At 43.3% G+C, this 11,536-nt stretch overlaps 2 protein-coding genes across 2 annotated transcripts; one reads left to right on the forward strand and one right to left on the reverse strand.

The window, feature by feature from the left end:
* The first annotated feature begins 2 nt into the window (after positions 1 to 2).
* Positions 3 to 7,497, forward strand: tatdn3 (TatD DNase domain containing 3). Its single transcript, XM_030405204.1, has 10 exons — positions 3 to 183; positions 417 to 449; positions 1,100 to 1,173; positions 1,413 to 1,497; positions 2,479 to 2,541; positions 3,426 to 3,535; positions 3,924 to 3,979; positions 4,059 to 4,171; positions 5,932 to 6,012; positions 6,116 to 7,497. Exons 1-10 carry the CDS (start codon positions 127 to 129, stop codon positions 6,248 to 6,250), a joined length of 807 nt encoding a protein of 268 aa, XP_030261064.1. The 5' UTR covers positions 3 to 126; the 3' UTR covers positions 6,251 to 7,497.
* Positions 6,630 to 11,441, reverse strand: spata45 (spermatogenesis associated 45). Its single transcript, XM_030405207.1, has 3 exons — positions 11,314 to 11,441; positions 7,956 to 8,201; positions 6,630 to 6,877 (listed from the first exon to the last, which is right to left on the reverse strand). Exons 1-3 carry the CDS (start codon positions 11,342 to 11,344, stop codon positions 6,858 to 6,860), a joined length of 297 nt encoding a protein of 98 aa, XP_030261067.1. The 5' UTR covers positions 11,345 to 11,441; the 3' UTR covers positions 6,630 to 6,857.
* Positions 11,442 to 11,536: the final 95 nt, after the last annotated feature.

An 11,536-nucleotide genomic window follows, 5' to 3' on the forward strand; every position in this document is an offset into this window, starting at 1 on the left:
TGCAAACGGTACCCCCGGAACAACACGCAGCCGTTGTTCCGGCCAGATGTCAGCCGAGTTTGGACCGACAAAACTGTCAGTTTTTCAATGTTTTATCTGCTCTAAGCTCTTATTTTCTGATTTTCAATGGAATATGGCTTCGTGGACTCTCACTGTCATGTATCTGCCCGTGAGTTCGAACAGGTAGGAACTAAATTGACTAAACAACATTAAAAGTAAGTCAAGTGTGCATTGGTATCACAAATATTCATGCTTAATTAGATTATTTAACAAATATAGTTCATATTACAAACACTGTTATCATTTACAGTCTCGGCACAGTTTAGCCACATATTTTCTCAACTATCCTTTCTTTTTTTCCACTTCTGTGTCTTACCGCTAAACTGTCAGATCAATAAACTGTTTCTTCTTTGCAGGACCTGGAGGATGTGATCCAGAGGAGCACAGAGGTCAGTTATCAGATCCTCTGTTGAAGGGGAATAACATTGGCTACTGCTTTTCAGTGCATTTATCAGAGCATTTTGAAAGGGACGGACTGTGTTACACTGCTGATGAAGGTTCTCAGTCATCCAGGTCATGGTGATTCTAAGTGTTGTATCGTGGGCAACTGGACTTGTTTCAGTTTCTTGAAGACGTTTCACCTCTCATCCAAGAGGCATCTTCAGTTCTAACTAATTGAAAGGGAGTTGCAGGCTTTGAAACTCTGTTTGGGAGTTACAGAGTCGTTAAGGACACTAGTTAGCTCTGAGTTTTTGCAACTCCCCTCTGATTTAGAATCACCATGACCTGTATAACTGAGAACTTCTTCAACAGTGTAACACAGACTTTCCCTTTTAAACTGCTCTGATAAAGGCACTGAAACATAGCAAGTCCAGCTTCCTACGATACAGCACTGCGTCACACTGAATTCAACTTGGGAGATCATAAGATTGTTTTTGGACTGAGCAACGTACAGTTACACATGTCATGGCTGCCCACAGAACAGATTGTGAAACAAGACACTGATATCATTACACATGATGAATGTGTAACTGGGCTGACCTTAACTCTGAAGAAGAAGAGGAAAAGGTGTGTATCATCCGTGTGTTTGTGTGTGCAGGCCGGGGTACAGACTCTGGTTGCCGTTACAGAAGAGGCCGGAGAGTTCTCCAGAGTTCTGCAGCTGCAGGAACGGTCTGTATGTCTTCAGTGTTACGTGATTCCAAATGATAATATCAGCTTATCAGTTTGTGAATCCTCAAAGTTCCAGAACCTCCAAACTGCATCGACAGTGATGGAAGAACTTGTGTAAACGTACTTGCAGTTACGCAGTGTAAAGATAGGAATGTCTGCATTGACCCGTACATCTGCTCTCAGCTGGACGGCGTCGTATTTATTATCCAGGGTGTTCCTGATGAATTCTTCTCTCGCAGTTATCCAGATCTGGTGGCTCCATGTTTCGGTATCCACCCGCTACAGGCCGGCGGGGGCTCCGAGCAGCGCAGCGCGACGCCTCGGGTATTTAAACAGTCCGCGCCTCTTCCATCTTCTGATTGTTTGACTTTAATGATTCTGAGAAAAAGAGCAGCTCAGCTCAGGAGGGGTCCAGGCGAGGAAAAGCGGAAAGCGGGTGTGTTTCTGAGGCCTCTGGAGGAGATTAAAGTGTATTTATTATTTCCATGAAGCTATTGTTTACTGCACAAAAATGTTTACAAGAATTCTGACACAGCAGTTGATGATTAGAACAGACACATGGGGTTTGAGGTGGTAGAAATAGTGAACCGTTCCACTTAAAGACAAACTTTCTTGGAAATTCGACACCAAGTGGAAAGTTGATCCGCCTGTTTTGGTTTAACATGATGAAGTTGTAAAGAAATGTGTGAAGCCTCGTTGTAGTCTCATTGTATCAGCTCAATGATCCATCTGGGCTCATTGGCAGAAGGCTCAAATTTAATCATTTCCAATTGCTTGATACTTTGTTGAAGCAGGTCAGCTGAGCGGGGATTAACTCTGGTTCTAATACTTGTGACTGATCGGGCCGCCAGCAAACCTTGACCTTGAAAAGCCCTTGAAAGTTTGTGGATGTTATGAGCACAAAGTCAGACTTTAAAAACAAAAGACACTGGATTGTTGTTTTTAACTCATTTCCACCTGAAATACCCTGAATATTTTGATAACAAAAAAGATACTTCCTTTGATTTTTATTTCCCTAAGCAAAAGTTTAATGAAGCTTCACTTAATTTTTTCATTGAAGAAAGTTCACTTGTGATATAATAAAGATGAAAACTCCAAACAAGCTGCTGATTATTTGTTGAAAATCAGAACTAAAACTAAACTGGTTCAAGCAATAGAGAGTTGATGACTGGATAATCACTTGTGGATAACATTTTGTGATAATGGTTAAATAGCTGCTGTTGGACTGAATCACAAACAGATCTTGGTGTTTGAATTGAACTGAATCTATCTCTCAGCTCTTGAATGAACATTGGTTTTCCACAGGACCTTGACGCTGCTCTGCCAGAGTTCTACAAACACAGAGAACGCCTCGTCGCTGTTGGAGAGGTAGACTGCTCACACACACACACACACACACACACACACACACACACACACACACACACACACACACACACACACGCACACACAGTACACCCCCCGAGCCCACTACCCAAACCAACCTTAACCAACTCCAGATCATCTCTTACTCTCCCCTTAATCTAAGCCAGCCTCTCACCTCTTCCTACCTTTGTCTAATTCCACAATAGGATTAACACAACACACCCCGCAGCCCCCTGACTGTCACTTTAACTTAAACCTTCTTCTAATCTTGACCTTAAAACCAAGCCTGACCCTCAAACAGCCCCTCAGTGAGGAGAGAACAGAACAGGACAAAATGTCCTCAGTCATAAAGTTTATTGACAAATTCAACATCGTTTGGAAGTGTAAGGTTCGCTTCACGCCTGATGTGATACATCTGAAGACACTTCTGGCTGCAGACTGCTTGATGCTAGCGTTCGGCACGCTGTTGGATTTGTCAAACCAAAAACAGGGATACACAGATAAGAATGAAGGCCGACACACACAGCAGACCACACGCCTGTATCTCTCCCCCATCACCCGAGCCTCTGCTCCACATCAGCCAAGGCCCTCGATCATTTTATCAGTGACACACACACACACCCTTAACTCCGTGTCTCTAATGCTGTAGATACAGTGTGTGTGAGGAATGTGTGTGTTTTGTCAGAGCAGATTTCAGGCGTCACAGAGTTAAGTCAACAGTCCCACACTGCTGTTTCCATGACTGTTGTTTTTATGGCTCAGGCTGTTGTTGAAGAGCGGCCCGGTCCCTCCCTCTGCTTCCGCTGCACTGAACACGTTACAGTGCGTCTGTAAGCTCCATGTCACCCTAATGAGGTCTAAACATCTCTCACCACTTTTGTTTCCAGATTGGTTTGGACTTCACGCCGTGGTGCGCTCCCACTCAGCAGGACAGAGACGACCAGATGAACGTCTTCGTCAGACAGCTCAACGTCGCCAGAGAGCTGGACCTGCCTGTGTGAGCTGCACAGAATAGGATTATATACAGTTCAACTGTAGCCGCAGGTTACCGCGCTCTTAACCACAGTCTAACACACATAAGACTAGGATAGAAATGATTTCAAACAGCCACACACACTCAGTCCTGCCGCTGAACGAGAGGTTTGTTTGTCTTCATTTGAACGTGGTTTGCATAGAAGCACGTGATATGAAAATGTGCTGCCACCACTCAGCAAACTCATTTCCATTATAGTAAGAGATTAGACACCAGTCACCGGCCATGAAGTATAAATGAGGTTGTGACCGACGGCACAGACAGGAAGATCAAAGCAAACCAAAATCTGAAAATCCATCATTTTCCTCCTGACGCCGGCGACGACTTTTCTTACTTCCTGCTTTCTGCACAGGAACGTCCACTCACGATCAGCTGCCAAGGTCACCATAGCGACCATGAGAGAGCAAGGTGCGTGTCCGGCTGCATTTTGGCGTTTACATTTCCATGCCTGCGGAACATTTACGACTTTTTTCTTCGTCTCTGCCAGGCGTCAGCCGAGCTCTGCTTCATAACTTCGCGGGGAAGCCGTCTGTAGCTCTGGAGGGTGTGAGGGCCGGCTACCTCTTCTCCTTCCCGCCTGCTGTGTGCAGGAACCAACAGGTAGGGTGTGAACAGAGAAAACACATGTACAGATGATACAGTTCACGAGCCATAAAGTCATTTCGATCATTTGGTCCATCGTAAACTGTCATCAGCACCAGGATACGCTTTATGGTCACGTTTAATTCAAAGCGTTCATGATTACACAGTTGGGGTAAGTCCTCAGGGAACATACTGTATGCTCAAGCTGAGGTTGACAGTGCAAACATCATCAAATTAATCATCTTTGGTCCCATGTGAGCGATCAGCTGTTGCGTTCGTCTGCATTTTTGCTAAATCCATAAAACTTGAACTGAACCTTGGCTCACCTGCAGGCGTATAAAACACACACACTCTACTGGATGTTCTCACTGACATGTGATGCACTATGGGTAAAAAAAGAAAATAATGCAACTCAGGCGTTTCTCTGGTTTGAGGACATTGGAGGTCTAGAGGATCCTCCTCCACAATGTTTTTACAAATTCAAGCTATATTTTGATGCTTTTTTATTTACTCTGGCACATTATTTTCACACCAAGTAGCCGATATGTCTGACTCAACTGTCTGCAACTGTCTCGTCTGCCACCAAAAAAACGTTAAATCCATCTGCTGTCTTGCAAAAAAGCATTTGGACGCATTTAAGTGGTACAAAATGCCAGACCTTTGAGCTGCTTGTGGATGTTCAAATGAAAGACATACTGAAACCATGCAACAGAGAACAATATTTCACAGGCAACAAGGAAAGGAAAAAAGAGCATTTCTTAAAGTCTTATATCAGGAAGATGCTTATAATTACATTGATCTCTCACCATCAAACTTCAAGTACATATAGATGAGATTAGAGCCATATATTTACCATCATGATCGCAGCGTCAAATAATCAAATGCGTATTAAATCAACAGGCAGTTTCAACTGTTATGGTTACGGTATTTCTCTTTTGGAAAAATCAAAAAGGATTGATCGTTTTCTCCTGTGTGCTGCACCATTTACTCTCTACTCGTCACTGACAGTGTCGCGTCACTCAGACATGCATTTATTGTGATAGGCTGAATTATGACGAGGACTTGCTAAAATCTGTGATTACATCCGGGGCTAATTTTCATGTGGGCTGACACAAAAACAACAACTGATTTCTTTGTTCATCTTCCTCTTCCTTGTTCGTCCTTGTTGGCCTCCTTTCAACTTAACTACAGATAATGTCATGCGATCCTATATTTTCATAGGCTAGGCTCTAAAAACGCACTCATCCTAGTGGAGGGTTTGAAGCAGCGGCGAAAATACCGACACACTTTGAGAGGGAAAGACCGTCGCCAAGGTGCGATGGAAGCGTTCTTGCTACCTTCTCGAATTGAACTTGCTTTTGTATAAAAATGAGACATCTAAATCTTCAACCTATATACTCTACTTTTCGATGGTGACAAGATGTGTCCTGCTGACGAGTACGGCGTCTGAGCGGGGAAAGAATTCCACTACACTAATAATGTTAGACGGTGAAATCACCTGCCGGCACTGATGGTAATGTCTGAGCAAGGTATTATGGTCCCACTACGTTCATAATTTCTAAGCTTTAGATGTCAACAATGCACTTACCACCTTTCACCTACCCGATGAAGGGTTGGATGACGTAGACGTAGCTTTGTCTTAAGGTTTCACAAGCCAAAAAGGTTGAGGAAACAGTGCAGCAGTGGAGGACGGAGAGTGAATCTGCTGTCCTGACAAAATCAGTCTTTCATAAAGTGGATAACAGTGTGACAGAGTCTATTTTGATACCGTCACACAGAGAGACAAACTGATCCAGAGGATCCCGCTGGAACACATCTGTCTCGAGACCGACTCTCCTGCGCTGGGGCTCGACAAGCATGTGAGTTTCAAATAATCAAAAGTCACTGTGTTCGGACGCTACAGCACAGCTGTATCACCTCTGCAGATGTTTTAACCTCCTCCTGTCTCTTCCTGTCTCCCAGGTGAGGAATGAGCCCAGTAACATCGTTCTGTCCTGCCGGCACATCGCTAAGGTCAAAGGCCTGTCGCCACAAACCGTTCAGCAAGTCACCGCACAGAATGCTTATAGGCTTTTCCCCAAAGCTAACAGGCGCTAATACAGCACACACGTTTCTGAGATGAGAGGTTTGACCTGAAGGTGGCGCCAGAGAAAACGTTAAATTATCATGCTCAGCTCAAATTTTGCATGCTAGCAAGCAGTGTGAGCGCATAATGTACAATGTTGGTTAAGATAGCGTGTTAGCATGCGGTGCTAGCATTTATCTAATTGTACGGACAGGCTGACAGGCTTTTAGTAGTTATTTTTTGAGGTATTTAATAAATTGAAGTGTTTCGCAAGTGGAACTTTTTACCTGCTGGTGACTCGACAGTCAAGAATACACATTTTTATTTCAACATTTATCCTGAGCATGACTGGCTGGCAAATGACGCAGCCGTTGTGACACAGGGCTGAGATATTTCACAGAGCAATGTTAATCCACAGGCAACAAACACACTGGTTTATTTAAGAGACGGACGGGAGCAATCACAAAGAAAACTTCAAGGCAGAGGGCGACACACTCGTATGCGATGATAGCCGGATACTGTGTCATGATGTGTTCCGTTCAGTGTTCACGGGAATAAAATCCTGAAGGTAGAAGTGCGTTCAGGTCCTGTGTGTATTTCTTAGCTTCTTTGTGGGGTCACACATCAGACAGCAGCCGTCTACACCAGGTGTGATTTATCTGGAAGAGAAGAAAACAGGAGGAGGGGGTGAAACGGCTGATAGTTTTGCTGTTGAACATTTTAAAGAGTTTCCTACTGTATTAGGACATGAACCAAGACCATCGGTAAAACATTCCATGTATTGAATGACAACAGTGGGGATTTTTGAGCAAAGGAAACAACTTTTCTCCAACAGTCGTTTGTAGGAAACAAGTGTGTGTTGTTGTCTTTTGCGGACCCGTTCAGTTGAAGGCATGAGCTGCTAGAAATTGTTTATTTGTTGCTGCATTCAAAGATGTACCGACTGACCAATGCATGCAAAAAAATTGATAAATTCATACTTTTCTGTCAAGATTCTTGTTTCGAAAAACCTCATAAAGTTGCCTTTAAACAAGGCTGCCTAGAGACACGTGGAATCTGGTTATTTGAGACAAATGAAAGATTATAAAAGAAGGAGTAAAGACTGAATTGTACTGCCACTGGACACAGCTTCATCTCTGTTGCATTTGTCAAATGTGATGTTCATTTGTTTGAACTTTGTGGTATGGCGCTGTCTCGGTCAGGACTCCCTTGTAAAAGATATTTCTAATCTCGATGGGAATATTCTAGGTAAAATAAAGGTTTCATTAATAAGTATGAACCTACTAGTGTATTATTTGCATTCTTGAACACTATCAACACGTGAAGTTTTGTGTTTTATAATAGACGGTAATTATTATTTTCGATTAAAGGAAAGTAATAATTAAAGGAGAATGACAACTTGTTTTACTACTATTTTACCATAAATTCCTTTTTATCAATAAGCAATATTAAGGGGCAACTCTTAGTTAGTGGTAGCTATAGCATATTACCATGCATAATAAGTGTTTTATAACGACTAATAATGACTAGCAAGCAGCAGCAACCACTTAATATTTGCATCCTGACATGAAGTGTCACCCAACTTCCTTCCAACATCTTTCTCTCATCCCCAAGTTTATTGGAAGAAATACAGTCACATCACTTTGATAAAGACACCAAATAAATATCACAGCATCACCTAAAGTTACATAGTGAGTAAGTAAATACTCTCAGTAAGATTTTATGTACATATCTTACAGGTCTCTTCAAAGTGCCTTCTCTCCGCGAGCTTGGAGGGGGGTGGGCGCTCGCTGCCGGCCGCCCTGCGCTGCGGTGCGGCGGTCAGAGCGCTCAGAAGCACCGGGCTGGTCCGCAGGTGACTCCCGTAATGTCTCCTCTCGGTCCTCTCCCAGGACTGCCGGGGGTTCGTGTCCACCTGACACCACGTCTCCCTCCGCAGGTTGAGCTCCAGCAGAGTCCGCTCCTCAGGTTCAGACATGCTGTCTATACATACATATACAACATACATATGTTTGTGATGCTGCTGTATCCGTAGCAACGGGACACCTGAGGAAGAGGACCTGGGTGCCAAAGATCTTTCATGGGCGGAAGGATGAGTTACTCTGTTGGAATTTAGGCGACCAGAAGTCCTGTTAACTTTTACTCTCCCCCTATTTTGTATGCTTTAGAGTGCAGTCCTTAGCCATCCGAACCAAGATAGCATTTTTCCACTTGCATCTTTTTAATTGGTTTTGGGGTAATAATAAATAATATTAATTTAACTAATAATTAAGAATTCTGATTCTGTTAAATGCCTTAAATAAGGTGTGTGGTTACCACAGGTTTAAGATACTTACACATTTTTTTTTATGACAAAATATATCATTATATGATCCAACAATTTACCCATAAAACGCTTGTGTGTATTAAAAGTGTCTAAATGAGACTACAGAGGTTGTCGGGGACATTAAACATCATCTCAGCCAACACAGAGACTCGTCTACTCACTAGTCCATCTTCATTTTGAATGTTCAAAGCAGGAATTCTTACACATCGCACCTTTAATAACCCTACAAATGTTATGACCGCCTACTTTACAAACTACAGACTTTAAACCAGATGGAGCCAAATATATACTGTATTATTTCATATACCACAAATCAGGGTTTATCACACGATCCAGTGGCAGCAATAGCTTTTCCCCCCCCCCCTTAGTACCTGAAAACAGACACAGAGTGAGCGTTCCCTACCCTCCTCTCAAACCACAGCAGCACTGCAGTCAGAGGTTATTTGATCCTCCTGAGACAGACCTACATACAGCAGAGGGATCTAATGTGCTAAAGGTGCACGTCCATACAATTACTGGGCCAGTAGTAGTTCTTGTTTCCTCGTGTTTTCTACAGCAGCCATTCCCAAACTTCAGTATGACGTGGCCCGGTTTGAAATGGGAAGATCTCAACACAGGAGACTTTACCAGAGCGCATGTCTTGTGTATGGTGCAGCAGACTTTCAACAAGAGAGGGGATTTAAACACGGCTTCCTCTCCTGGTGTGAATGTTATGAACTCTTTCAGGTTGGGTAAATAATTGATTAATATGTCAAAAAATGGCCAAGTCCATAGGGGTTTTGTATCTTTTTTTTTTTTTTTCTTTTTGCAGACATCAATGAAAAACTGGCATTTGTAGTTTGTTGTTCAGTAATAAGTCTGAACCTCCTGTGTGTTTAGATTGTACCTGCAGCGCGTACCTGCTGCAGTGTTTAGTCCCAGTGGGTCAAACGATGATTAGGATTAGAGCAGATAACAGCCTGAACATATGGACGGGCTGATTATGCGGCCAAGGCGGCAACATTACAGGCGTTAAAACAGCTTATATTTGTCAACTTCATCAATGTGTTTAAGTGTTTATTTGATTGTCAGACATTCAAATTTCCGCATATCTTATAGAACAACTAACAAAATGTATGATCTCAAATTGAGATTAAACACATTAATGTGAGCTCTGACATACCGTATGTATAGGCTAGGACAGAAAAATCATTAAAATGTACGTGAAAAATTGTAATACTAGCTCAGTGTTCAATATTGCCAGAGAGGGGGAGTGCACACATTCTTTCCTCCAGCAGAAGTACAAATAATTGTGTAAAAACAGATTCTATTAAAAGATGGTATCAAAGTAAAGAGTCTCCCTCTGAAGGACATTTTGTAGCGGCCGTTTTTGAACAAAGCTAACTGAAGCTCATGTCAAATTAATATACAGTAATTCAAGGACTATTAAACTTAAAGGGATATTCCGGTGTAAATTTAATCCATGGTCTAACACACTGTGAACCTCAGAAAAGACCGCGCAATAACAATACACTGCAGTCTATGCCTCCACCAAGAAACCGCAATCAAAAAGCCACTCATAGCCACAAATCAGGGGCGGTTCTAGGGGGGGGCCAACAGGGGCCAGTGCCCCCGTAACTCTGAGTCTGGACCCCCTGTGGCCCCCCTGACAGGGAGTCTGCATCAATAATACAATGACAGATTTCTTGCAATGATTTTGTTCTGAAGGGAAAGGCAGAAATAAAGTGTCTCAGCAGTTTACTACCCATTTAAAATTGCTGAAATTGTAAACACTGCTTTGTCTGAATGAGGGATTTATCCTTTTTTCCGGGTTGTATGTGCCCCCTAACAAAAAAGCCGGCCCCAAACTGGCCCCCCTATTAAAACTGGTCTAGAACCGCCACTGCCACAAATAATGCTCAGAACAGCACCAAACTTCAGCAACAGTACAAATAGGGTCCCAGCACATAGTTCCAGTCATCAAACATCTGCTAGCTTTGCCGGATTTCTATTGAAAAGACAACACAGCTCACTACTCTCCTGCAGCAGCACACTCGTTATGAGGAAGCCCTGACCGAGTGCAGTAGAGTTCCGCAGCTCAAGGATCAAAATGTATGATTATTACTCCACGGAAATGCAATCAAAGTTCATATGTGTCTTGCCTACCAGTTTATAACAGTTATTATCTAGAGCTGACGGAATTGAGCATTTCTAACTGAACTCGGTAATTGACTCGTCGGGACTTCCCCACAGCGAGCAAGCTGCTGCAGGAGAGTGGCGAGCTGTGTTGGCAAAGCTAGAAGATGTTTGATGCCTCGAACTATGTGCTGGGACTCTATTTGTACTGTTGCTGAAGTTCGGTGCTGTTCTGAGCATCATTACCCCTGTAGGTGTGTACAGGGCCTAAAATGAGTCGTGTGGCTTATAAATCATGTCAAAAATGGGCTAAAATCCGCGTATGGTTTTGGGATTGCTTTGTAATGAGTTACCTCCAACGCTGCCCACCACACAGAGCCGGTGCCCCTCAAACATCACAAGTCCATCACTGGCAGATGATGACAGAATTTTGGGTGAACTAGTCCTTTAAAAATGTTTCTCATTCATCAGAGCAATAACAGTAATGTAACGTTCACTATAAAATCGTTGGTTTTGGTTGGTTGGTCGACATGCCGGGAGTCTACTTGAGCTGATATCATCACTCTACAGACTGTTGCATCATGGGATCCACATGGTCACCGATTACACTCTCTCTCTCACACACACACACACACACACACGGGGGAGTAGTACCAGATACTACAGGCTGGAGCTGCTCTACCATTGGCTCACTGGCATCGGAAGGCCGTGTGTCAGCGTCGGATGAACAAAAGATAGAGGGGACCAGAGAGACAGGCGCACCAGAGAGGCGGCATGCTGGCTCAGAGACGGAGGACAGAAGATGAGCAGGACGCGTTCAGGTACTCTGTCGTATCGTTTCTGTAGTCCTCCTCCGGTTCATATTCTAGTCTTTTGT

Source organism: Sparus aurata, chromosome 22 (assembly GCF_900880675.1).
Source record: "Sparus aurata chromosome 22, fSpaAur1.1, whole genome shotgun sequence".
Lineage (NCBI taxonomy): Eukaryota > Metazoa > Chordata > Actinopteri > Spariformes > Sparidae > Sparus > Sparus aurata.